Raw genomic sequence first — 26,911 nt, forward strand, 5'->3', positions numbered from 1 at the left:
TTTAAAGATTTTATTTATTTATTCATGAGAGACAGAGAGAGAGGCAGAGACATAGGCAGAGGGAGAAGCAGGCTCCCCACAGGAGCCCGATGTGGGACTCGAAACCAGGACTCCAGGATCACGCCCCGAGCCAAAGGCAGATGCTCAACTGCTGAGCCACCCAGGGATCCCGAGGAGCTATCAATTTAAGGAAGGCACAGTACGCACTGCCTCTGGGTCCCTAACAACAAAAATGTAGATTTCCCACAAATTCAAGAGATGCTTTAGGTCTCTCAGCACATCAACCTGGCTAATGTATAGATGATTCCCTCTCATTCAGAAATGCCAATTGATATCACTTAAGCTCTTTGGTACTGCCTTTTTACTTTTTTCTTAATTTTTATAAAGATTTTATTATTTGAGAGGGAGAGAGCACGAGCAGAGAGAGAGAGGGGGCAGAGGGAGAAGACTTCCTGCTGGATGAGGAGCTCAACATGGGGCTCGATCCCAGGACCCCGAGATCATGACATGAACCAAAAGCAGATGCTCAACCGACTGTGCCACCCCGGCACCCCTGGTACTTACTTTTTTTAAAGTTAGACTTGTCCTTGAGTAGAAGTCCACTGGAGATGCACAAACCTAAAATGTGAAATCTTGAGGCTGAGCCCTGCAACACAACTTGAGATGGTTTATAGGTTAAAATGGCTATTAAAACTTCACACAGTAGGGGTGCCTGGGTGGCTCAGTTGGTTAAGCATCTGCCTTTGGCTCAGGTCATAATTCTAGGATCCTGGGATCAAGCCCCACATTGGGATCCCAGCTCAGTGGGGAGACTGCTTCTGCCTCTCTCTTTGCCCCTAACTTGTGTTCTTTCTTTCAAAAAAATAACATCTTTAAAGAACAACAACAACAACAACAACAACAACTCTATTTATAAATCAGACCACAGCAGCAATTTCAACCATCAGTGGCATTTTATTTGGAAGTTTCTATGTATTACATAGGTGTTAACTTCCTTTCTCTTACTGTTCACCCCCCCCCCAAAAAAAAGATCAGAAACACTTAAAAAACTTAACATATAAAATCTCTCATCTAGTTTCTCTAGACTTAGGTTAAAAAAAACTTAAGTGGTGCCTCTCCTTTATGACAATACTGCTTTTTAAGGAGAGTTCATAGTCTGTCCTTATGCTCACTACAGATTTCTGCTCCTTTCTGGGGAAAAAATGGTCAATGCTTCTTCTTCCTTTTAATAAACTCCTTTCTCGATTATTACACATTATCATTCCCCACTTGACACCTTCTTAGAAACTTGATTGTTGGATGCATTTTTCATTTGGCAAAAATTCAATGTGGCTTTGCGTGGGATGTCTAAGTGTCAGAAACAGCAGTGTTGATGTTCTGGTTTTGAGAGGGAAAATATATATAGAGATGGATACGTTCCTTGGAAGAACAAATATAGGAGACTGAAATAGGGTGTGCAGAGAGTTAAGAAGGCTGATAGACACTACTTGGTTTTGAATTCTGTGGCCGTCAGCCACTGAAGACTGCAGTGTAGAATATAAATCTCTGCAGAAAAGAAGTTTGGTTAGGCACTATGAAATGACAGAGTCGGCTTCATTTTGTTCCAAGTGTATTAGAACAGACACACGCAAGGAGGAGCAGTATGCTCATTTGCAATGAGCGGTTCCCTGTGAATGATCATTTATGAGCATGTCTGCAAATGCTCTGTCAACCTAGGCACCACGGGAAGAGAAAAGAAGCATCCTCCTAAAATATACTTCCATCTCTAACTCACTTAAGACCCCAGGTCTCTTTAGCTCTGTGATTTGCAATGCCAAAATGAAGTTTAAGTACGTGTCTTTCTAGGTCATCTGGAAGCTAGTTCACTGGGCCATCTCAGAAGATCTGGGTGTGCCCAAGACAGCAGCAAGCCTACCCAGAAGGGTATGCCTTAATGATCTTCACATCGTCCACAGGGCGGTCCTGAGAGTTGGTTTCCACCATTCCTACTCGATTCACCATTCCTATACCCTGGCACACGCGGCCGAAAATGGTGTGCTTGCCATCAAGCCACTGGGTGGGCGCTAGGGTCACAAAAAACTGGCTGCCGTTGGTGTCTGGCCCTGCATTGGCCATGGCGAGGATTCCAGCCCCTGGTGGGAAAAAGAAAGGAGTATGAATAACTTCCGTTGCTCCAGCCTGGCACACATTACACTATCCTAGACTTTATTCTGGTCTCTGTCATCAACGATGTGACCTGAACACTCTTCCTCTGAGGCCAGGCTCTCTGCTTTTACACAAAGACCATCACTGCCCTACCCCAACAACTGCACCTTCCTAGTCTTCACCTACTCCCCAGCTTCTCTAACCATGATAATCCCCACTAACTGCTGGACCATGTTCCTTATGCCCCTCAAAATCCCAGCAAGGTATCTGGCTTCTTTGAGGAAGCTTTTGCTTTCCTATAGTTTATAACATCAACATTCAACAATTAGAGTCTAGAACACTCAGATCAGCTGTCTGAATTACTCAGGAGAGAGAGGCATCACTTTCTCTAATCCACCAGGGCTCTCTGTGGCGCCACAGCTGGGCAGTTACGTGGCACCACGCCATGGTGTCAGACACACACCCTGAATCCCAGCCAAGAGTGAGCTTTTAAAATCCACTCCCCCTTCCCACCTAGTGCAGCCAAATTATATACTTACCCGTGAATTTCAAGTCTGGATGAAGTTCATCTTCGAACTGCTTACCATAGATAGATGCACCACCTCGACCTGCCAGATTAGAAGACAAGAAACGAGTCGGTCAGTCCCCTGCTCTACTTCACAGCAAGGATTATGGCTTAGGGTCAAAAGATCTCTCAGAGTACGGGAAAGGAAAAAGCAGCAAGCATGCCTAGCCCCTGCTAAACATATTCCAACTCCATAGTCCAGCAGCAGAACCAAGCACTGACACAGCACATTCAAACCACTGGTTTCATTCAGGTAAGATGTTTGTTTTCAAAATGACACTAAGGGGATCCCTGGGTGGCGCAGCGGTTTGGCGCCTGCCTTTGGCCCAGGGCGTGATCCTGGAGACCCGGGATCGAATCCCACGTCGGGCTCCCGGTGCATGGAGCCTGCTTCTCCCTCTGCCTGTGTCTCTGCCTCTCTCTCTCTCTGTAACTATCATAAATAAATAAAAATTAAAAAAAAAAAAAAAAAAAAAAAAAAAAAAAAACAATGACACTAAGAGTGTTTTTGTCTTGGGTATTAAAGTAATACACGTTCGCTGTCAAATATGCAGAAGGCATAGAACATTATCAAAAGAACATTAAAGTCCCCTAGAATCTAACCATCTACAGATAACTACCATCTATAATTTGAGACATAAAAAGATTTCTAAATTTTTAACTTTTTAAAGGAGTATTTTAGACAGGAGTGCCCCCAAGCCTTAACACTGTGCCCATCAGATATTGCTAGTCAATCAGCATTCCTCCCTGCTGAGTTTTGATCTACATCCTACCAACTTAGAACTCTAGACAGCCATTTTTAATGAATCAGATTTGGCACAAGAATTAAAACCTATTTGCCGTCCTTGATCTCAATGAAGAAAAACAGCATTTATTTCGGTCAAAGATATCCAGCTTAAGGAGAAGAGAGACAGTGGAAAGTGGCAATGTGGCAGAAAGGAATATTACAGCAGGCAGAGTCCACTGAGAGGAGAGGTACGGCAGGCAGAGTCCACTGAGAGGAGAGGTAGTCTATCACAAGGATACTGTGAAGAAACATGGGATTAGGAATGATTTACCAGCAACATAACCACCACGTGCTATTTATATTATGTCCACAAGAGTATGGTGCTGTTAACCCAGGTTCTGTTCTTAGAGGAAAGTGATGTAATAAATATGGTTTTCCCAATGGAAAAAAAAAAAAAAGTCCTAATAGGAGGCAACTCTCCTGATCAACTATTTACTAAAATAAATAGGACTTGTTGAACTACTTTGGTTTCTCCAAGTTGGCCAGCTAAGACAAAATAGCCTGGAACCAAGTGAATGTTGTGTTTAACACCCTACTGTTTGCCTGGCAGCCAGAAATTAGCCCAGACTAGCTCACCTTCTCCAGCCTGCTATGAAAGTAGGGTGTTAAATTAAAGCACCACATCCTCCTTCCCCCTAGACCCTCCCCAGACCCCTGGGACCAGCTGAAGTGTTCCCACAGTGAAATCCCTTGCATTACCTTTTAGGATGTTCCACCACAGAGAGCCTGTCAGAGCCCCTGGCTCTAAAAAAGAAACACTTCTTTTTTAAGATTTTATTTATTTGAGAGAGAACGTGCATGTGAGAGAAAGCATGAGCAGGGGAGAGGGGCAGATGGAGAGGGAGAAGCAGCCTCCCCGCTGAGCAGGGAGCCCCACACAGGGCTGAATCCCAGGACCCTGAGATCATGACCTGAACAGAAGGCAGATGCTTAACCGACAGAGACACCCAGGTGCCCCTGGAAGAAAACACTTCTAAGGGGAGCCTGGCTGTTTCAGTTAGAAGAAAACACTTCTCATGCAAAAAGGAATAGGGGTGAATCCTGACTAACGGAAGTCTCCCGTCTGACCCAGGCTACTTATGCTTCTGGAAAAGTACTCAACTACCAAATTTTGTAAAAATTCATTTCCCAAATTCCAGCCTGCCAATATACTTCTAAACAGCAATTATAAGACCACTATATTTTCTCTGACCAGCGAGTCAAGGTTCCCACCTGAGGCTAGGGGCTAATGGGGTGGTAAGTGGGAGTGCTAGGGCTGAATAAAAGAGAAGGCCATGGGGGAAAACTGGTCAATCTTAAGGGACTGAGTGAGCAAGTGGAGGATGAAGTTCAGTAGTGGGCTGTCCATTGTGGGCTGAGCCTTGGAAGTGTGATCCCTGCAAATTTGGGGTTGCCAGGATGAAACCTCAGGGCCCCTGCCCTCTAGAAATGGAAAGCTGGGACACCTGAGTGGCTCAGTTAGGCATCTGCCTTCAGCTCAGGTCATGATCCCAGGGTCCTGGGATTGGCCTGCACTGGTTTCCTGCTCAGTGTGGAGTCTGTTCCTCCCTCTCTCTCTGTCCCTCCCCACAGTTCGCACTCTCTCTGAAAGAAATAAAATACTGAAAAAAAGAAAGAAACCGAAAGCCATCACGTAAATGGCACTGTAAACAAGTGGGTTAAAGCATGGGCCAGTCAAGAGTCATAGATGAAGCTAGGGGTTGTAAGTCATCAGGAGATGAGAGGGAAGAGCATGGAGGGCTCCTCTGTACTTACTAGGCAGAGTTTGGCCAGCCGCAACTAGTTCTGGTTCTCTACAGCACCATTTATACATAATATGTTATGGTTTCATAACCTAATTCAACCCAGTAGGGTTTGCAACAAAATGTCAGAAAAGACAAAAATAATTCCAATCAAAACATTCCTTTGGGCATGTGGAAGAGGGGAGAGATGGGAGGGGGACAAAGTGAGCAAACAGTTTTCTGGTACAGAGCAGGCTACACAGATGTCAAGGATCACTTACAAAGCTGACAATTTGGAAGCTTCGCACTCAGAACTTTGCAGAATGCCGGGTCCAGGGTACATACATTGGCGACAGGCACTGATCTGCTTTCTAAACTCTGCACCCTGAAAGTTCTTTTACTCTTTGTCTTCAACGTTTATTCAATGTACTTAATATTTCAGACATATAAAAGAGAAAGAATATGACGAATTGCACCTTCAACTCAGGAAACAGTGCAGCATATCCAGCCTGAGACCCCCATGTATGCACCCCCTGCACTCCCTACCTAACAATGCAACAAAGAATCACAGTTTGCCTTTGGGGTACCACCATGCTGACCAGGAGTCTGTCACTTAGTTGGTCACTTCCGTGCATTTTTTCCTTTCTACACCTATGTATGCATCCCTTAAAAAACATGTATGGCTGCTGGCCGCCTGGGTGGCTCAGTGGTTGAGTGTTTGCCTTTGGCCCAGGGCATGATCCTGGAGTCCCAGATCGAGTCCCACATCGGGCTCCCTGCATGGAGCCTGCTTCTCCCTCTGCCTGTGTCTCTGCCTCTCTCTCTCTCTCAATCTGTGTGTGTATCTCTCATGAATAAATAAATAAAATATTTTTTAAAAAAAGAAAGAAAGAAAGAATACTCTGCATTCTTCGGCAATTAGCTTTTCTGTGTTTACCACTATAAGTGATATTTATCATCTGGTTCCATGCAGCTTTCTATGCTATTCATTCCACTACAGATTATAACACCAATCTTCTCTTTTCTCAAGCTGATGGATATTTAGCATCCATTCTATGTTTTTGCTGTTATAAACCACACAAATAATAACCATTCTTGTACAGTCTCCGAGACATAAGTGCAGGACCTCTCAGGGGCTACACATTATGGGGGATGGGCAGGGCTATGGTTTGAGTATTTCCTCATTACTAGATGTCCTCAACTTATCTTGCCAGAAGTGGCCCCAATGTGCACCCTCATCCACAGTGCTCACTCTTACTGCTCTAGGTCCTTTAGCCAGACTTTCTAACATTCGTCGGCCTGAGAGGTGTCAGATCTCTTGTGTTTTAACCTGCATTTCCTTGAAGATGTGTGCAGAATTTCATGTTTACTGGCTATTTAGCTTTCCTCTTCTGGGAACAGCCACTTATCTACTGAGTGGTTTGACACTTACTTTTTTTTACATACATATATACATACTTGGCATATTATTAAGATTAGTATTCTGGATACTAATCCTTGGTCAGTAAATGCTTTTTGCGAATACTTTTTCTCAGTGGACTTCTCTTCACTCTTTGTTTAAATTCAATTAATTAACAAATAATGTATTATTAGTTTCAGAGGTAGAGTTTAATGATTCATCTGTTCAAAATAACACCCAGTGCTCATTACATCAAGTGCCCCCCTTTTTTCCAGTCTATTATTTAATGGGGTCTTCTGATGCACAGAATGTTTTACAGTTGAAATTCCTTAATATTTTTTATGATTGGTGCTTCTGCTTTAAGATCTTTTCCTATCCCCAGGACTCCTCTGGTATCCCTTCTTCCTGTTTACAATGTGGAAACCTCTCACAATGAACTAGAGTGGCAACTCAGACATGTAGCATGCTCTCACACAAAGATGGCCATACTTGGTGCTACTGATCCCCACTGCTCCCATGCCATTCATATCCAGCCCCCAAACAGCCACAGGTGGGCCAGTGACCCATTAGCAGGCCTAAGTGAAAGCTCTGCCTGGGGGCACCAGACACCACAAGGCTACTGACCAACTGAAACCTTTCTTCTGGCAAGAGAGCATCTAACTGCAGGATAGCTATCCTCCCAGCATTTCTAAACCCCTTCTTCATGGCCTGCATCAACTTCAGAGACAAGAAAGGCAGGTACCAACCAGTTCCTTTTGCAGCTAGGGGTGGTCAGGTGATCCAGTTCTGACTTCCTGATATAAACAGAACCCAGTTGTCGGCGGGGGGGGGGGCCGGCAGTTTCTGGGAAAGCTATAGCTTTCCTGATAAAAAGGCATAATATACTCCTTTTGTCTTTCACCATAGCTCTTTTTCTGTCTTCCTTCTTTGAAAGCAGAGGTGATGTCAGGAGCAGCAGCAGCCATCTTGCAACCATAAGGCAAGTTTGAGATCAAAAGCCAACACACTGGGCAGCCCTGGTGGCTCAGCGGTTTAGCACCACCTTCAACCCAGGGCCTCATCCTGGAGACCCAGGATTAAGTCCCACATTGGGCTCCCTACATGGAGCCTGCTTCTTCCTCTGCCTTTCTCTCTGTGTCTCTCATGAATAAATAAATAAAATCTTTAAAAAAAAAAAAAAAAAGCCAACACACTGACAAATGGAATGGAAAGACATAGTGAGCCCTGCCCCTGACTGCTCTGCTGGGCAGCTGAACACCTTCAGACACTCTGTTAAGTGAGAAAAACAAAAGCTCTCTTCCTTTAAGCTCCTGCTCTTGAATTTTGTTACTTGTAGCAAAAAACATCCCAAATTGATACAATTGCTTGTTAGTAACAGAGTCAGTGAAGCTGCTGCTGGATGGATTACCAGGGCAAAGCCCAGATACCAGACCTAAGGTGGGAAAGTATGCTTCCTTTCTCTGAGAACTCAGCTTTGCAGTTCTTAGGTGTGTTCTCTTCCTGACCAGCCTGCGGGGCAGAGAGATATCTGGGTTTTTGTTCCAACTCCATCACTTACCAGTAATGTAGCCTTAAGCAAACTACTTGTCCTCTCTAAGCCCCTCAATTTCCTTGTCTGGAAAAGAGGAATAGTAGTAGTAGTACTTCTATCTCACAGGCTTGTCATGAGATAGTTAAAGGGAACTCATCATCATTGATAATACTGTGTTTGCTTCATGGTTTACACAACTCGTTTCCAGGCACTGAGATAACCTGGGCGTTTTCCATGAGGAAAGTGTAGGTAGAGATTAATAGTTCAGCCTGGGGGCCAGCCTGCTTGGGTTTACTGCAATTCTTCTCTTGGCAAATCTGCACCACTGCACACTCTGCTCATCACTCTGTGTTAACTTTGGCTTATTTCACTGACAAAATTTCATAGAGAACTTTCACATGCTCTCACCACCAAATCCACTTCCCTTTCTACATATCCACCTGTTTACCTTCCTTCTTCCCTTATTAATACATTGTATTAATACACTGTTCATATGACCTTCCCACTACCACATATCTAATCCCATTCACCTTTAAGGAACTTTGCAACTGCAATTCCTCCCTGTCCTGTATCAGTTTTTCTTTCTAGTGGATCATTCCTATCTGCATTAAAAAAAAAATGGTATTAATATTTCCTGTCTTGGGGGACCTGGGTGTCTTAGTGATTGAGCCTTTGGCTCTATCCTGGGATAGAGTCCCATATCAGGTTCCCCATGGGAAGCCTGCTTCTCCCTCTGCCTATGTTTCTGCTTCTCTCTGTCTCTCATGAATAAATGGGTGGAATCCTAAAAAAAAATAATAAATAAATAAAAATAAAATAAAATAAAAATTTCCAGTCTTAAAAAATAAACCAAAAACTCTATCTGCAAGTATCCCCCTACATTTCTGCATCCCCTCACAGAAAAACTCCTCAAAAATGCTGTCAACACTTCATATCTTGGCTTCCTCTCCTGCCTCTGAACGTTCACTCTCCATTTAGATTTTTGCCCTCATCACTCCAATGACCTGGCTCTTGTCAAAGTTATCAGTGACCACACATCATTAAATCCAATGGTCAATCCTTGGGCCTAGCATTGCCTGCTCCAGGAGCAGCATCTGACAGCTGATGTCACCCCTCTTGAAATCCCACCTTACTGGTGGCTCCTCCTTTTCTATACTGGCTCCTTCTTCTCTGCCCCCTCTCCTTTCACAGGTTAGACCTACACTGATGTCTGAAGACCTCCCCTTCCAACTCTTGCTTTCTTGCCCCTTTAACTTTCACAGGTGTTATTCCAATCAATCTCCTAAATGTCTAACTCTGTCTTGCCACCTGTTTCCCAGAGGACCAGAACCAACAGAACCAATATCACCCTAATCCAAATACAAAAAGCTCTGGCTCTGACAACCGTGCAAGCTTCCAACTGGTCTCCTTGTTTCCAGCCTTGTCTCTCCTTTCCACACCACCTGATTTTTCCACATGGAAGCCAGGAGGATCCTTTTAAAACAAGCATCATGGCAGTCCTCTGCTCAAAATCCTCCAGTGGTATTTTATCATGCTTAGGACAAAATCCAAAGTCTTCATCATAACTTATGAGACTCCACGACCTGGTGCTCTGCTACCCTCCAAAGTTATCTCCTAACACTTTTGCCCTCATGCACCTTTTCTCCTCACTCACCTGCTCCAGGGACACTAGTCTGTGCTATTTCTTGCCAAGCACACTCTGGTCTAAGGCCTGTGATTGCTATTCCCTCTGGAATGTCCTTGCCTCGGACACTCTCAGGCTCACTACTTTACTTTATTTAGAGGTCTGCCCAAATGCCACCTTATCAGAGAGGTCTTCCCTAATCACACAATCCAAAATAGCACCTCCCTCACTCTCTATCCATCCCAGTGGTGATTTTGTGGGGGTGATTTTGCCCCTTAGGATCATTGGGCAATGTATGGAGACATTGGTAGTTGTCACATTGAGGAGTTCTACTGGCATCCAGCACAGCAAGGTCAGGGAAACAGCTATACATCCTACAATGTCCAGCTAGCTAGCCCTCTACAACAAAAAATCATCCAGCCCAAAATGTCAATAGTGCCAAGGTTGAACATTTTGGCTTATAGAGTATTTTTTCCATATCATTTGCTATGGCCTCATAGTATATTACATACTAGCTCTTAGAACAAAGTCTGGAATGTGGCAGGAGTCCAAAAGACATTTGTTAAATAAGTTAACCACCAAAATAAATAATAAATGACATTTTTAAATGCTATTTTGTGTCAAGCCTGTAGTCACCATTTTACAAACATCAGCTCATTTACTGCTCACAACTCCATGAGGTGCATACAACCAAACCACACTGTGCATTTATAGGTAAGAAGGCTCAGGGAGCTTACAGAACTTGCCTACATTTAGTAAGTGTTCATGTGAAGCTAAGGTTCAACCCCAAACCCACCAGGCTCTACAACCCAGGCTGCTCACCCCATGCTACATGACCTTTTTTTTTTTTTTTTTTAATTTTTTATTTATTTATGATAGTCACGGAGAGAGAGAGAGAGAGAGGCAGAGACATAGGCAGAGGGAGAAGCAGGCTCCATGCACCAGGAGCCTGATGTGGGATTCGATCCCAGGTCTCCAGGATCGCGCCCTGGGCCAAAGGCAGGCGCCAAACCGCTGCGCCACCCAGGGATCCCATACATGACCTTGCCATATACTACCACTGAATTAAACTTCCTCACATATTTTTCTTATCCCAGACTCAAGAAACTCTGGAGCCCAGAATGGTTCCAGAAGAGGTTAGATCAAACCTGAATTCCTGTCTGGGAGTCTCCATAAACTGGTCTGATCTTACTGCATCGTGCTATCTCTAACAACTCTGTGCACTCTGTCCCCAGTTGCTTCTTAACTGTCCCCTAACTATGCAGTTCAGGGATCACATCATACACATTTGTCCTGGACACGGAGAGGATAGCTAGATTATGTCACAGAGCCGGTCAGGCACGTGAGACACGACATGTGGGGTGCTGGGCTCTCCTTCACACTTGACGTGTCTCTGTCATTTGTGCCTCTGCTCTGTACTCTTTCTTCTTCCTAAATCTATAATGCCCTTCTCTGTTCCCCCAAGAGTTAAAATCCTATCTTTCCCTCAAGGCCCACTCAAAATATGCCTCTATCCCATGCTAATCCCACTTCACTGTCATATTATGAATTCTTCCAATCTCTCTTATATGTGATCCAAAGCGTACCACTGTAAATGTGCACATTATGTCATCATTACTCTCTAGTTGTTTCTTAAAAGAACTATCTTGTCTTCCTGACAGAGAAGGAACACTGCAAGGAAAAGAAAATGCCTTGGCTTCTAACACCTAAGTCTCTCCACCTAAGACTTAGAATAGCACAGGATACCCAGCAGACTCTTGCCAAATATTCATCAAATGAATAAAATTAACGATGAGCTTGCTGTTCAACACGTTAAATTTCAGGTGTTCCTGGGGCTACCAAGAGGAGACACGAAGTCAGAGGGAGGGTGATGCACAGCATAATCAGCATGCAATTAATCACTACAATCACACCAGCTGGTGAGCACTGAGAGGCTAAGTACAGAGCATGAAGAGCAAAAGGAAGGGCTTCACAGGATGTCATGTCTTATAGGAAGAAGAAAGGGAAGAAGTTAGTAGAAAAAGATAAAAAGATATTTAGACAGCTAAAGAAAAAGCCAGCATACAGTCATTAAAAGAAGAGAAATTTAAATGAGGAAAGATAGTTTAAAATCCAGCAGGAAGTCAAAGGAATTCAAATAGAAAAACACCTGGCAAAGGTGTCTAAGAAAAACCGTGGAAAGAATGGTTGCACAGTAGCCAGACTGAGGGCCAGTAGGGGACAGAAATAGTACACTGGCTTGCTGATGAGCCCAGGATGCCTCATGCTGCTCATCTGAGATATTTAGCAAAAAAAAAAAAAAAAAGTTTCTGATCAGCTAGCAGTTCACATTAATGACCCAGGAGGGTCTAACTCTTGTTTGCCTTCTACCACAGACCTGCTAGCTTAATCATTCATTATACTTGAGGCTGGGTGCAATTTACTTGAAAATCCTTTTTGAGTGATTCAGTCTCATTAAAACTGCATCATGGAAATGTGACATTATGAAGGACTGCAAACCAATTATAGAAATATAGGGAAGCTCCGACATAAGCAATTCACATTGGAGTCACTCTCAATTCTTGTACACTCATCATGGACTCTCTCAGCTCACTGGTGTTATAATTAAAATTTTATCTCATAACAAGAAAGAGGAAGAAGACAGGAAAGAAGTACATCAAAGTGTTTACAGGACACTTTCAGATAAAGAAGTGGAGTGAAGGGGTGCCTGGGTGTCTGACCCTTGATTTCAGCTAGTTAAGTGTCTGACCCTTGATTTCAGCTCAGGTCATGATCCCACGGTGGTAGGATTGAGCCCTGTGGGCTCTGTGCTCAGCGTGGGGTCTGCTTCTCTCCCTCTCCTTCTGCCCCCCTCCATGTGCATGCTCTCTCTCCCTCCTAAAATAAATAAATTAAAAAAAAAAAAAAGAAGTGGAGTGAAGCAGGATTAGACTCTGCCTGTACTCTCTATAGGTAGTAATCAGGAAAGAAAGAGTATAAACCAGAGGATTCTTACAAATACCCTCCAATTCCAAGAAACCAATAGAAGGGTGGGTGGGTGGATGGGCCAGCAGTCCTGAAAAAGATAAAGAGAAGCCCCTAAAGGCAGAAGCCTGTGCATATCACAGGAGGAATGCAGCAGGCCACCAGTGCCCATCAGCACCTGGCATCTTGTGGGGAACACTGGGGCCCTGATGGATTTCAGGACAAGCTACCCCAAAATGTAGCGCTTTGATACATTGAACATTTCAAGTTGAAGGAATCTGAGAAACGTCAGGTACAAGAATGACATTCTGACTTTCCCTTGAAGTAGGTCCTAAGACAAGACCTTCATGTGAGAGGTGCTGTCCCTATACCTGGAGGAAAAGAATATCCCATCTCCAAGACAGAAGGACCCCAAGAGGAATCTGCAATCGGGATCTTCATTTCTTTTATCAAGGCCTGGTGTCATCCACACCTACAGCAAACATATTTGCATGTTTTTCCCTCATTAATCTGTCTTGTTATAGAGACCCAGCTATGAATGACAAAGGGTAGGAGGATCTTTCTCCTCCAGTACAGCTATTCTCAGGAGCCAACCCAGAGCCTGGAGTGGGGGAGATGGATATCACTGATTGGTGCAGGTGACCCACGGACACGACTTTAATGGAGGCTGGAAAACAGAACAGAGCTGAGCCCTCCCATAAGGTGCACTCAGGATTAGCTCTCCTACCCCACCTCTTCGGGCTAGATAGAATAAGATGGAAACAAAGTAATCTAGCATCTGGAATGAAGATAACTGGTCCCACAAAGGTGATAATAATGACAAAGAGAATCCACTTATACTGTATCTGAGCAAATAAAAGGTACAGACAGCATCAGTGCCGACATCAAGTATGGAAAAGATGAAAAGAAGTGGCACAGAAACTATGCAGACATATTACAACAAATGGAGAAAAAGAAAGAAAGGGTGTAAGAAAAAACAAAACAAAACAAAAACACACCTCAGGAACTCAGTCTGGGAGAAAACAAGCCAGTCCAAGAAGGGCTTATCCGCAGCTGTCTTAAGCTATAGATGCTTCAACAGAAATAAGAATCCAATAAAACAAGAGCTCAAAAACAAGATAATATACCAACAGAATAAGGTGAAAAGATTGAAGAGCTAAGGAAACAGATTGAGTCTGATAACACCAATACAGAGCTAATAAACCAATTAGAGCAGTAAAGAACAGAATAGACATAACTAAAAGTTGAGTAAGGCACAGAGTAAAGGTCTGACATTATCTCAGTGGACACAGAAAAAAAATAGGAAAACATCATCTCACACACTTAAAAGAAATGTTATAGATATGGAAGGCAGAGGTCATGAAACAAAGAAAAACTGGCTTCCTGAAATATAAAATCAGAGCAAGTAACAAGAAAATATTCAAAAAATACAAATCAAAACATTTTCAGGACGCCTAGGTGGCTAGCAGTTGAGCGTCTGTTTTTGGCTCAGGGCGTGATCCCGGGTCTGGGGACTGAGTCCCCATCTGGATCCCTGTGAGGAGCTTGCTTCTCCCTTTGCCTGTGTCTCTGCCTTTCTGTGTCTCTCATGAATAAATAAATAAAATCTTTAAAAAGCAAACAAACACATTTTCCCTGAGCTGAAGGAAGGAGTAAATCTGGCCTTAGTGTTCTCCAAAGCCACACTTCAAACCAGAAAGCAACAGAGCCGAACTGCCTAAAAAGATCTGAGGGAATGAGTGTGGTCCAAGAACAGTAGACCCAGTCATGGTCTTTTCCAAATTCTCAAACATGACTGAGCTATAAAATATAACACCCTCCAGCCCTTGCACAAACCACTCAGCAGGAAATTCTGCCTTCTAGCATTTGTGAACAGAAAAGTCTAGTGGTACGCACCAAACCCTCTGAAATGCAGAACCCATACTGTAGCTGAGGGAATCAAGCACGGTGTGCAAAATGTGCTCTGACGAGGAAAAATACAACTAATGACAAAAACTGAGAGCCAGGTTGGGCGGGGGGGGGGGGGGGGGGGGGGGGCGGGACAGCGCGAGATGAAGGGGGGGTATAGGTGTGAGGTAATAGAAGATATAAGGATATAACTATATATATCTACATATAATCTGTCCCCAGTTCCTGGCACTGAGCTCCTAAAACTCCTGTAATTTCCTAGATGATAACAACACTAGGAGCATCTCTTGTTCTAATTTTTGGTATCTGACCTGTCCCTGAAACAGGAGCTTCTAAAACCCTTTTAAATTCTTAAATGATAAAAGCACCAGGATCATCTCGTTCTAAAGAGGTAGGTGGGTTCCTGGATGGCTCCTAGATGGGGACTGTCACCTGAAGACCAAGCCATGATTAAAATATTTTATTTATTTATTCATGAGAGACACAGAGAGAAAGGCAGAGACACAGGCAGAGAGAGAAGCAGGCTCCCCACGGGGAACCTGATGCAGGATTCAATCCCATCATTCATGCCCTGTGCCAAAGGCAGACACTCAACCACTGAGCCACCCAGGCGTCCCTACCATATCCTTTAATAAACTGGTAAATGTACTTCCATGAGTTCTGTGAGCTGCTTTGGCAAATTAATTGAACCCAAGTGGGTTACTGGAACATCTGATAACCTAGGCTTGCAAATGAAGTAGGGCGAGGGGGGAAGGGGGCAATCTTGTGGGACTGGGCCTTAACTTGCGGGGTCTGATGACATCCTGTTTAGATGATGTTGGAACTGAGTTAAATAGTAAGACACCCACTTGTCAGAGATTTGTAGTGTGTGTGTGTGTGTGTATACACACACAAAAACTAAATATATTTTTTTGGTTTAAAAAACAACAGCATGCATGACATAGCCTATTCTCTTACAGTTATTTCCATTTAACTAGTTATCCATCCATCCATCCTTTTGACTAGGTATCTAAAAAAAAAATGTCTAGAATAATGGCCACCAACAGTTAACATCAATCATTTCTAAGAACTGGGAATATTGTGGGAATAATTAATAACTAATAGTGGTTAGAGATCTTTAGGAAGCATACTTAAGAGTGTTCTTTTTGGGATCCCTGGGTGGCGCAGCGGTTTGGCGCCTGCCTTTGGCCCAGGGCGCGATCCTGGAGACCCGGGATCGAATCCCACATCGGGTTCCCGGTGCATGGAGCCTGCTTCTCCCTCTGCCTGTGTCTCTGCCTCTCTCTCTCTCTCTGTGTGACTGTCATAAATAAATTTAAAAAAAAAAATTAAAAAAAAAAAAAGAGTGTTCTTTTTTTGTAGTTTCCTGTATATACTGTATTTTTTCTTAAGATTTTTATTTATCTTGGGATCCCTGGGTGGCGCAGCGGTTAAGCGCCTGCCTTTGGCCCAGGGCGCGATCCTGGAGACCCGGGATCGAATCCCACGTCAGGCTCCCGGTGCATGGAGCCTGCTTCTCTCTCTGCCTGTCTCTCTCTGTGACTTCATAAAAAAAAAAAAAAAAAAAAAAATTAAAAGATTTTTATTTATCTTGAGAGAAGGGGGCAGAGAATGTGTTCACGAGCAAGAGGAGGGACAAAAGGAGAGAGAGAACCTCAAGCAGACTCCATGTGGAGCCCATAGCCCAACTCGGGGCTCAATCTCATGACCCCGAGATCATGACCTGAGCTGAAATCAAAGACTCGGACGCTCAACCAACTGAGCCACCCAGGTGCCCCCATACTGTACTTTCACATGTGTCCTTATACATTAAAAAAAAAGGAATGCCTCTGGTCATAAAGGATAAACAGAGAACAACTGAGAATGACAAAGAGGAACAGGACTAAGAAAAGACTGCCACAAAGAATATCAAACTTATTTAAAGGCAAAAAAGCAGGAGCAGGAATCAGCAGGGAGAAAACGCAGGCTTAAAAGGGGCCTTGAAACTAATGCTGGCATCCACCAATTTCACTAATAAGTTTCATCTAAATGATAGTAACTCCAAGATTTGTACTTCCATCCCAGGTCTGTCCATGAATTCCACATTCAGTATCCCTTTACTTATTCAACATCTCTATTTGAAGATCTGGCAAGTATTTCAAATGCAACATATCCAAAACCAACAACAAAAATTTCCCCCCCTCCACACATGCTCCTCTCTCAGCCTTATTTTACTGAATTCAGCTAAGGTCGGCTTAACTATACCTGTCCCTGTTGGGTCACCTCCCTGGATCATGAAGTCTTTGATGATCCTGTGGAATTTGGTGCCATTGTAGTAACCTCGACGTGCCAACTCAGCAAAATTCTTACAGGTCTTCGGAGCATGCTTCCAGTATAACTCCAGCACAATGATCCCCATGCTGCATGGGGAGAGGACAGTAGAGCTCCAGTCAAGATTAAGGTCACAGCAGGAAAGAATATTATGGGACGCATCCGGGACTCTTTATTTTCGAGCTTATATAGTTAATGAAATTGTAATACACACCAGATTTCATGCTTGGCAAAGGAAAACATCACATTCACAAAGTAACATAAACATACATATTTTGAGTAAAACATACAGGAGCTTAAAATACTGCTTTTAAACAAAGTAATTGAGCAACCCAGGTGGTTCGGCGGTTTAGCACCGCCTTCCGCCCAGGGCGTGATCCTGGAGACTCAGGATGGAGTCCCACGTTGGGCTCCCTGCATGGAGCCTGCTTCTCCCTCTGCCTGTGTCTCTGCCCCCTCTCTCTCTCTCTCTCTGTGTTGCTCATGAATAAATAAATAAAATCTTAAAAAAATAAAAAACGAGGTAATTTTGGACAACTAAAAATCTGAACTTTATAATTATTACTTTAAAAATATTTATTATTTTTTATTTATTCATGAGAGACACGGGGGGGGGGGCAGAGACACAGGCAGAGGGAGAAGCAGGCTCTATGCAGGGAGCCTGACGTGGGACTCGATCTGGAGTCTCCAGGATCACACTCTGGGCAGAAGGTGGCGCTAAACTGCTGGATCATCCAGGTGGCCCAACTTTATTTTTTTTTTTTAAAAATCACTGATCATGGGAAACCAATATAATCAGCCCTTAAACTAGGAAAAAAATTGCACTTAATTTTTTTTAAGAGGACATTAACATATCAGGAATTTGTACTTATTTATACATGCATAAGTTTCTGGGTGGGAGTAGAAACTGGGTAAATGGGAAACAAGGCTTTCAACGAGAATCTTATTTTTCCTTTTAAAGATGTTATTTATTGATTCATGAGACAGAGAGAGAGAGAGAGAGAGAGAGAGAGAGGCAATGGCGCAGGCAGAGGGAGAAGCAAGCTCCATGCAGGGAGCCCGACATGGGACTCAATCCTGGGACTCTGGGATCACGCCCCAAGTCAAAGGCAGGTGCTCAACCGATGAGCCACCCAGGCATCCCAATGAGAATCTTATTTTAAACTTTTGTATTTTTGAACCATGGAAATATAAACATTTTAATGGGGGAAAAAAGTACAGTTTGTGTGTATTTAGGAGGGGGTGCAATAAGTGAAAAACCTAACTACTTCTAATCTCTATACCTACCAAACAGGATGAGCACTTCTTCCCCTGAAGTATGGCTAAGGAAAAGGAAAAAGACTTAGACAGGTGCCTTCCCCTACATTCAATCACTCACCTAGATTTTAAGCTCCAAAAATGTGAAAAATGAGGCAACTCTGTATAGCCTGGATACCCAGTGCCAAGCACAGTGTAAGCACTCTATAAATATATATATATATGGTGTGTGCTAGAACATACCTTTCCAAAAGCCCTTCTACCAGCAAATCATCTTTCGTACTACTAACATTCTACGGGGATTAACACCTACTCTGTGTAAGGCATGGTTCTAGGTGCTTTTCCCCTCGTGGAGCTTGTATTTTGGTGCATGTTTTTTAAATACAGGGAATAACTTTTTGCAATGGCATTCAGGAAATACCCATATAATTTTCAAATCTGCATATCTGTTGACAGCAATTTCAACTTCAAAGTATTCTACAGCAAAACTTACAAATGTGGATACAGTATGTGCAAGGATATTTATTCCAGTATTTATCCTAACAAAAATCGAGAGGCAATTTAAGTGCCCCTCATATATATATATTAAAAAAAAGTGCCCCTCAAAGAGGAAATGATTAAAATACAAAAAAATATCAATACTATGGGAAGCCACATGAGCAAGTGAAAGAAAAGCAAATTACAGGGGGAAAAAAAAAACATACAGCATACAGCATACAATCCTGTTTTTAAGAAACAGAACATAAAAGAGAAAAACACTTGTTTATCTGTTCACAGACAAGGATGTAAGTCATCCAACAAACTATTAACTGTTTTTACAGGAAGAGGCGGCTTTTATTTAGTCTATACACTTCCATGCTGCTTAGATTTAGATTTCATTTTATTTTGTAACTTAAAAAAATGTTAACAGATGAATTCAGAAATTACTTTCAAGCAGAGGCCTGAAGAAGTAGAATTTTGTAATATAAGACACAGAAGATGACCAAAGAGCAAAAGCAGCGTCTGAGAACTGCTCTGGGGGAAAAACACATGGCCAAGAGCATTGGGGAGACAGAAAACCATGGACTGGACCTTGGCTTCTGATGTGGGAATGGCAAAAGATGCAGCCGGAGAGCTAGCTGGGCAGAAGGCCTAGATGAGGAAAACCATCTTGAATGTCAGACTGTGACGTTTTCATTTGATACTGTTGTAGCAGTAAGAAGTTCCTAACGGTTACTGTCCTATTTGGAAAGACCATCTGGACTTTTTCCAAAGAGGCAATGGAATGAATGGGGCTGAAGGACAGAGCACACGTGAGGCAGGCCGTCCAGGCTCCAAATGAGGATCCCCTACATGCTAGATAGATGGGTTTGGTCAAATCATTTAATCTGTAAACGCTGCCATTTCGCCCGCTAAGACTGGAGAGAAGGTGTATTAATACCTATGTGATTTGAGTTGCTAAGTGGATCAAACTCAATAACATGCTCTACACGTCAGGGGCATGGCACTAGCTGGTGGGCGCTCAAGGATACCACTCTCTGATAGCGGGGAAAATGTGCATCTTCCGTGCCTTCCCAGTAATCCTATTTTATGCAACTCAACTACCTACAACGTTCGTATTACAGACCTGCCCTCCTCACTACACTGCAAGGTCCTAAGTGCAAGGCGGTGCGCGTCTTCTGCACCTCCAGCCCGATTCCAGCCCGACGCCGCCGGCTCGTAGACTCGACACACGCTCGCTGAGGGAACGGAGGCATGAACCTGAGGTCTCGGGGCGAGCGGGTGCGGGGCTCGGACGCGGGCGGCGGCGCTCCCCACTCAACCCTCAGGCGGCCCCCCCCGCCGCCGCGGCGGGCTTCTCCCCCAGGAGGCCGGGCCCCTGCGCGGAGCGCACCGGGAGCCCAGAGCCGCGGCACAGCTTGGACTCCGCGTCGCCTCCGCCAGCCCAGCCCCAGAGGCCCGAGCCCTCTCACCTGGTCTCCAAGTACACGTTGGGCGGCTGCCAGGAGTCTGGGGGGATCGCCGCCATAGCGCAGCAGGCGGGATCCCGCAGCACGGCTACTTCCGGTGTCAGTTCGTGGGGACCCGCCGCCGCGGCGCACACTTCCGGCTTTCGTCGCTCAACCTCCGCGATGCCAAGATCCGCCGGGCTGAGACAAGGAAGGAGGAGGATCCTCCTTCCACCTCCGAGAAGCTGGGATGCGAGGCGAGAACAAGCTAGCTGCAAGGGCGGAGAGAAGGGCAAGCTCCATTGTCGGGGTCGCCAGGCAGGGAGAGACCGCGACGCCCTCCGGACGCTCTGATTGGCTCATTTAGGCGTGGAAGGCGGGAACAACCAGCAAAGCTGCACTCTGATTGGAGTTAACATCCTAACTATCAATTAGAAGAATTTCTTAGTCCTACAAAAGGGCAAGGACCTGAAAGGAAATGCAAGTGGTTAGTGCCAGTCCCTGACCTTTGTAAGGGTCTGTACCGTTTACGTAGCTCAACACTTTATTCTTATAATTTTTTAAAAAGATTTTATTTAGGGATCCCTGGGTGGCGCAGCGGTTTGGCGCCTGCCTTTGGCCCAGGGCGCGATCCTGGAAACCCGGGATCGAATCCCACGTCGGGCTCCTGATGCATGGAGCCTGCTTCTCCCTCTGCCTGTCTCTCTCTCTCTCTCTGTGTGTGACTATCATAAAAAAAAAAAAAAAAAAGATTTTATTTATTTATTCACAAGAGACACAGAGAGCAAGAGACATAGGGAGAAGGAGAAGCAGGCTCCATGCCTGGAGCCCATGTGGGATTCCATCCTGGATCCCAGGATCACGCCCTGAGCGAAAGGCAGATGCTCAACCTCTGAGCCACTCAAGCATCCCTCTACACTTTATTCTTATCCACTCCACAAAGCAGTCCTGCGAAGTAGGTATTATTGTTTCCATTTTTCAGTTGTGAAAACAGACCCAGCAGTGAAGTGACTTGTTCATTTGTCCAAAGCAGTACAGCCAGCTCGATTCTCCAGACTCCCAAGAGAGAAGGGTCTGGAGAGAGAAGAAGGGGAAGGGCCAGGAAGAAAATAAGAAGGAAAGAGAGAGGAGAATGAAGAACAAAGAGATGAGGGTTAAAGCAAGGCTCAGAGTGACTGGCTGGGATAGATGGGATAGAAGGTTGTCAGGAGGGGTTTGTTCAGGGTGAAAGAGAAGCAAAGTAGAGGCCCTGAAAGGTTTGGAGGGAGGATAAGAAGGAAATGGGGTAAGTAAACATATGTTATAGATACTTTGCACACTGATTCATAAGCATGGTTAAATGAATTCTTACTTTATGTCAGGCATGGAGCTAAGCACTATTATATAACTTTCACATTGTTAAAATCAAACACAGTTGGAGACCAGACTTGAAAATTTCCTAAGCAGGGAGCACCTGCCTTTGGTTAAGCATCTGCCTTTGGCTCAGGTGGTGATCCTGGGGTCCTGGGATGGAGCCCTGCATCAGGCTCCCCGCAGGGAGTTGGCTTCTCCCTCTGCCTATGTCTCTGCCTCTCTCTGTCCCCCATAAATAGATAGATAGATAGATAGATAGATAGATAGATAGATAGATAGATAGATGATAGATAGATAGATAAAATCTTTAAAAAAAGAAATTTCCTGAGCAGGCAAACCAGTTTAATCCTATCAGCAAATCTGAATTTAGCTTGTTCTGTAAAATAAGCAAAACTTAACTTGGGCCGTTTCTTATTAATGCCTCTGAAAACCAAAAATGAAACTTAAAAGTGTTCTCAAGATGGATATGAAGTAACTACTTTTACCCCATCCCTATCACTAGGAAAACTAACATCATAACCGATTTGAAGAGTAAAAAGCCACTGCCTCCTCACCATATGAACTGCTTCGTGACAATATACCTCTGAATTTAACATTCCCTGTTTAGTTGGAGTGCTTCCAGTTTGCAAACTATTTTTTGCCCATGAACTTTTACTAATTGCTATGTCGGTGATGCAGCGGTTTTGCTTCTGCTATTTCTGAACCTTTGGCAACGCTTATCTTCCAAACCCCACGACATAGATATTAGTATTCTCTTTTTACTTTAAGGAGACTGAACCTTCCAAAGATTAAGTAACTTACCACAGCTGTGAGCCTCTGTGCCTAACCATGGCTTAATTCTAGATTCTTTAGTTATCAGGTAGGGATAAAGGTATACAATGTTGTGAAGATAAAATTAGACAGTGAGCAAGCTGGGCCTCCTCCTCCATCTCTGTGTCCTCTCAAAGTACTGAAAACAGGGTGTTCAGGTTTTGTTGAATGAAAAATGGGCAGAAAGTGACATTTTACACTGACGAGTGCTGTGCTAAGTTAAGGTGTAATACATTTTACACCTTTTGCAGTCTCATGCTCATGTCCTCTTTGTGACCCTTGAGCTGGTCAGGAAAGTGGTCATCATTGGTCCATTCTGTGTTTGTTTTGTTTTTTAAAGATTTTATTTATTCATGAGAGACACAGAGACATAGGCAGAGGTTAGAAGCAGGCTCCCTGTGGGGAGCCCGATGCAGGACTAGATCCCAGAATGCCAATCTGAGCCAAAGGCAGATGCTCAACCACTGAGCCACCTAGTTGTCCCAATTCTGTGCTTTGTTATTTGAATTGCCTTCCTCTGGACCTTATGTAGTTCCTTACTATATATTTGGGGAGTCTTAGGGCACAGTGAGGATGCATTTGGATTTTACACAAGAAAAAGTCAGTGACTTGCTGTCTCATCCCAAAGTCCTTCCCCAAGAGACTCGATGTTTGTTGGCCTTTTGTCCCCGAGAGAACATTGGGTGACTACAGGGAGGAATTGACAAAGATTTCTTTTCCAACTTAAAACTAATAGTCCACATTAAATTAATCAGAGTAGTTTGTATTTACTTCATCTATTCTGTTAAGTTTAATGTGTCTTCTGAATATAATTATAACCTTATTTTTGGCGCTAGAGGACTGAAGTTCATCCTCTTGCTCTCTGCTCCCTGTGATACATCATCAAGACCTGTCAATTCTTTTTTCCCCAAGATACCCAAATTGTATCCTTTCCTTCCTATTTCCACTGCTGTTTCAGACCTTTAACACCAGGATTATTTTAGAAACTCTCTTGTGGAGTTCCCTGCCTTTTGGCTTTTCCCCACTAATCCATCCTATGCACACATAGCAACCAAAGCTTTCCTCAAGAGATATAGTATGTTGCTTGTTGTATGTCATTTCTTTGCCAAGAAATGTTAAATGGTTTCCTTTTGCCTATTAAAGTCCCAGACTGGGATCCCTGGGTGGCTTAGCGGTTTAGAGCTTGCCTTTGGCCCAGGGCATCACCCTGGAGTCCCAGGATGGAGTCCCCCATTGGGCTCCCTGCATGGAGCCTGCTTCTCTCTCTGCCTGTGTCTCTGCCACCCCCCCCCCCCGTGTCTCTCATGAATAAATAAATAAAATCTTAAAAAAAAAAAGTCGCAGACACCTGGCCTGGGCTTGAAGGCCCTTCACCATTGGCTCAATGATTTCTCGAGCCTGATTTCCTGCTATTTCATCCAAGTCTTATTTTTTAAAGATGTTATTTATTTGAGAGAGAGAGAGAGAGAACAAGAGAGATCACAAGCAGCGGGGAGGGGTAGAGGGAGAAGCAGACTCCCCACTAAGTAGAGATCCCAAAGTGGGACTTGATCCCAGGACCCTGGGATCATGACCTGAGCCAAAGGCAAATGCTTAACGAACTCAGCCATCCAGGCACCCCCAGAGTACCTTTTTTAAAGTAAAAATGTAAATTTTGAATATATCCAGAAAGGTGGACAGATCCCATGACAATTCAATTATTATAAAATAAAAACCCACCTGTGTAACCACCATTAAATCAAGAAAAAAATGTTTCCAACTCCAGAGTTCTCCCTACCAATCAGACCCTTTTCCCCACAAAAGAAACCACTTTATGACTTCTTAATTGTTCTTCTGTTTTTGAAATTTACATAAATGAAATCATATAGTACTTTTTGTGCGTCTGGCTTCTTTTGCTTAACATTATGTTTGTAAGGTATATCCATGGTATTGTATTCAGTGGCCGTGTAGTATTCTGTTGCATGAATATACTACAAGGACTTTCTTTTCTTTTTTCTTTTTAAAGGAGGCTCCATGCCAGCATGGAGCTCAATGCAGGGCCTGAATTCATGATCCTGAGATCAACACCTGGGATGAGATCAAGAGTTAGATAGTCGGGATCCCTGGGTGGCGCAGCGGTTTGGCGCCTGCCTTTGGCCCAGGGCGCGATCCTGGAGACCCGAGATCGAATCCCATGTCGGGCTCCCGGTGCATGGAGCCTGCTTCTCCCTCTGCCTGTGTCTCTGCCTCTCTCTCTCTCTCTCTCTCTCTGTGTGTGACTATCATAAATAAATAAAAATTTATAAAAAAAAAAAAGAGTTAGATAGTCAATGGACTGAGTCACTCAGGCACCCCTATACAATCTATTCTTAATGGGCATTTGGAATTTTTCCAGATTGTGTCTATGACAAATAGTGCTGCTATGAATATTTTGTATCTTGGTGCACTTGTAGGTGAATTTTTTGGAGTATATCCGTAGAAGTAGAATTGCTGGGCCTGGTATGAGATTAGGTTATATGTATATTATAATTTCATAGTTAACCAGACTGTTTTCCTAAATGGCTATAGCAGTTTACATTTCCTACCAGCTCTGTGTGAGTTGCTGTTACTCCACTTCCTCATCCACACTTACTTAGTGTCACTAGTCTTTTCCATTGAAGCAATTTTGGAACCTGTATAAGATCTCAGTAGTCCTTTCCCAAACAACTAATCATTAGTGAAGTTGAACACTCTTTTACATGTGTTTGCCATTTAGGTATGCTCTTTTGTGGTATTATCTTTGTGTTCAAATCCTCTGCCCATTCTTCTATTTGGCTGTTTAGTCCGTCTTTTCTTATTGGTAGAGTTCTTTATGTATCCTGGACACAAGCTCTTTGTTGGTTTCTCTCAATCTGTAGGTTGTCTTCTTGGTTCTCTTAATTGTGTCTTTTAGTGATCAGAGGTGGTAGCTAATTTTAATGTGGTTCACTGTATCAATCTTATCTTTTACAGAATGTCTCAATTCTGACTAGCCACCTTTAGGTATTTAGTAATCACTTGCATGGCAATGGCATTGGACAAGAGCTGCTCTAAAGTTGTATTACTTTATTTTTCTCATGTAGAGCAATAATGCACATAGAATTTATTTTGGTATATGGTGTGAAGTTGGAGTCAAGTTTCATTTTTTCCTATAAGGATATACAACTGACCCAAAACCCTTTATTTATTTATCAGAACTATTTATTGAAAGTATTATCCTTTCCTTGCTTCTCTGTTGTACCTCTTTGTCATAAAGCAAGTGTCTATATATGTGTGGTTCTCATTTTGGTCTCTCTGTTCTGCTTAATTAGTTTGCTTATCCCTGCATCAGTATCACACTGCCTTTGTAGTTAGCTTTGTTGGTCTAAACCCCATAGCATTTTGATGGCTGATCTCTAGTAAAAAGCAGTTATGATCATGGCACTAAAGACAGGGCAAAATAAGGAGCCTGGGTTCAAATCATGACCCCACCACTCTGTGTAATCCTGAGCAAGACAACCTTTCCATAAACCTCAGTTTGGCTGGTATGAGATAAATGTTGTGGGGTATGAAGGAAGAATTTCCTCTGCACTTTCAAGATTCTTCCAGCTGGACAAAGCATCAAATGGACCTGCGACAGATTAATAGGAGAAAATCAAATTTAGGTTCATACATACAGGGAACACACACACACTCTCACAATTCCAAAGACAGCCAACAGGAGGCTTATCTGAGACAACCTGAGCTAGCAGAGGGGCAGGGTCTGGGCATACAAAGAAGAGAAAGGCCCCCTTCTGTTAGCAGAAGGTGAGAGATGTTTGGAAAACAAAGGTGGCCCTGTAAATTTCTTAGGTAAAAAGTAATCTGTGTTAATAGTTCTCTTGCTGGTACAGGCAGGCAGTTGAAGGGGAGGTAGAAGTTTTCTTACAACTGCTGGGTTTTGACTGCTTTTAGTTCAAAATAATCCCCATGCTAAAGTGCCCCATCTTGGGGTGGTCTGCCCTTGGCCCTACAGGGACTCTTTATATAAGGTTGTTGAATTGGTTTCACGAATATGAAGGGCTTGGTGATATCTGGCACAGAGTAAGCCTCAATAAATACTCACGAGTAGGCGGTGGTGTGTTCTTTTGAGTTTGCTGCCGTTAGACTAAGAGCGCCCAGAGGCTTTAAGGGCCTGCCCTCCATTACCCGTCCCTCCCACGCCCACCCCTTAATGCCCAACATCGGGCCCGGCAGGTAGTGCGGGGCTCAGCACACGCTTGTTCAGCGCATCAGCGCGGCTGCGACGCCCGTCCCACAACGGGAAGAGGACAGACCCCGCCGGGCACGGACTGACCCCGCCCCACCAGAAGAGTCTGACGCCAGGGGGAGCCAGAACCCGTGCCCTCCAGATCTCGCGGGAGTTCGCCCGGCCGCTGTCGCGGGTTCTGCTGCTGACGGCAGCGCGGGGCACCAAGAAAGACCTACCCGAGGGCGCGCGGCCTCGGCTGTGGCGCGGGAGTTACTTCCGGGTTACGCCCCCGGAAGCAGGAAGTCGGTTTACCCTCCTCGCCCGGCGGCTGCAGTCCCCGAGGCGGGAGGAGCCCGAGGGGGCGCGGGCCCCGCATGTGAGTGACTGGGGCCCGAGGCCGGG

General features: G+C 44.1%; 2 protein-coding genes across 11 annotated transcripts in view; one reads left to right on the top strand and one right to left on the bottom strand.

Annotated features, from left to right (window-relative positions):
- Positions 1–934: 934 nt before the first annotated feature.
- On the bottom strand, positions 935–26,884 carry PPIL1 (peptidylprolyl isomerase like 1). Of its 3 annotated transcripts, none has more exons than XM_049092551.1 (6): positions 26,746–26,884; positions 24,914–25,909; positions 20,164–20,607; positions 16,889–17,043; positions 2,685–2,753; positions 935–2,132 (listed from the first exon to the last, which is right to left on the bottom strand). In XM_049092551.1, the coding sequence occupies exons 3-6, from the start codon at positions 20,217–20,219 to the stop codon at positions 1,912–1,914; spliced, it is 501 nt and encodes a 166-aa protein (XP_048948508.1). In that variant the 5' UTR covers positions 20,220–20,607; positions 24,914–25,909; positions 26,746–26,884; the 3' UTR covers positions 935–1,911. The 3 variants fall into 3 exon arrangements, with proteins under 3 accessions (XP_048948508.1, XP_035553282.1, XP_025274386.1); XM_035697389.2 differs by lacking the exon at positions 26,746–26,884 and adding an exon at positions 26,384–26,658 and having other exon boundaries at positions 20,164–20,411; XM_025418601.3 differs by lacking the exon at positions 26,746–26,884 and adding an exon at positions 26,384–26,658.
- Positions 26,751–26,911, top strand: part of C12H6orf89 (chromosome 12 C6orf89 homolog) — a 65,356-nt gene continuing 65,195 nt past the window's right edge. For 4 of the 8 annotated variants that reach the window (XR_007401424.1, XM_049092548.1, XM_025418600.3 and 1 more), the window contains exon 1: positions 26,754–26,885. Coding sequence is in view for 4 of the 8 variants with exons in the window: in XM_049092548.1 (XP_048948505.1) it covers positions 26,884–26,885 (2 nt within the window). In the remaining 4 variants the exon portion in view is untranslated. Of the gene's footprint in view, positions 26,886–26,911 lie in introns of all 8 variants that reach the window. The other 4 variants (XR_007401425.1, XM_035697386.2, XR_007401429.1 and 1 more) reach the window with 3 other exon arrangements.

Source organism: Canis lupus, chromosome 12, assembly GCF_003254725.2.
Source record: "Canis lupus dingo isolate Sandy chromosome 12, ASM325472v2, whole genome shotgun sequence".
In the NCBI taxonomy this organism is placed as follows: domain Eukaryota; kingdom Metazoa; phylum Chordata; class Mammalia; order Carnivora; family Canidae; genus Canis; species Canis lupus.

Coding starts and splice junctions, on each gene's coding strand:
- PPIL1 (XM_049092551.1), bottom strand. CDS start 20,219: ATGGCGGCGATCCCCCCAGACTCCTGGCAGCCGCCCAACGTGTACTTG. Junction 17,044..20,163: donor AACGTGTACTTGGAGACCAG/GTGAGAGGGCTC, acceptor CTCCCCATGCAG/CATGGGGATCATTGTGCTGG. Junction 2,754..16,888: donor AGGTGACCCAACAGGGACAG/GTATAGTTAAGC, acceptor CTAATCTGGCAG/GTCGAGGTGGTGCATCTATC.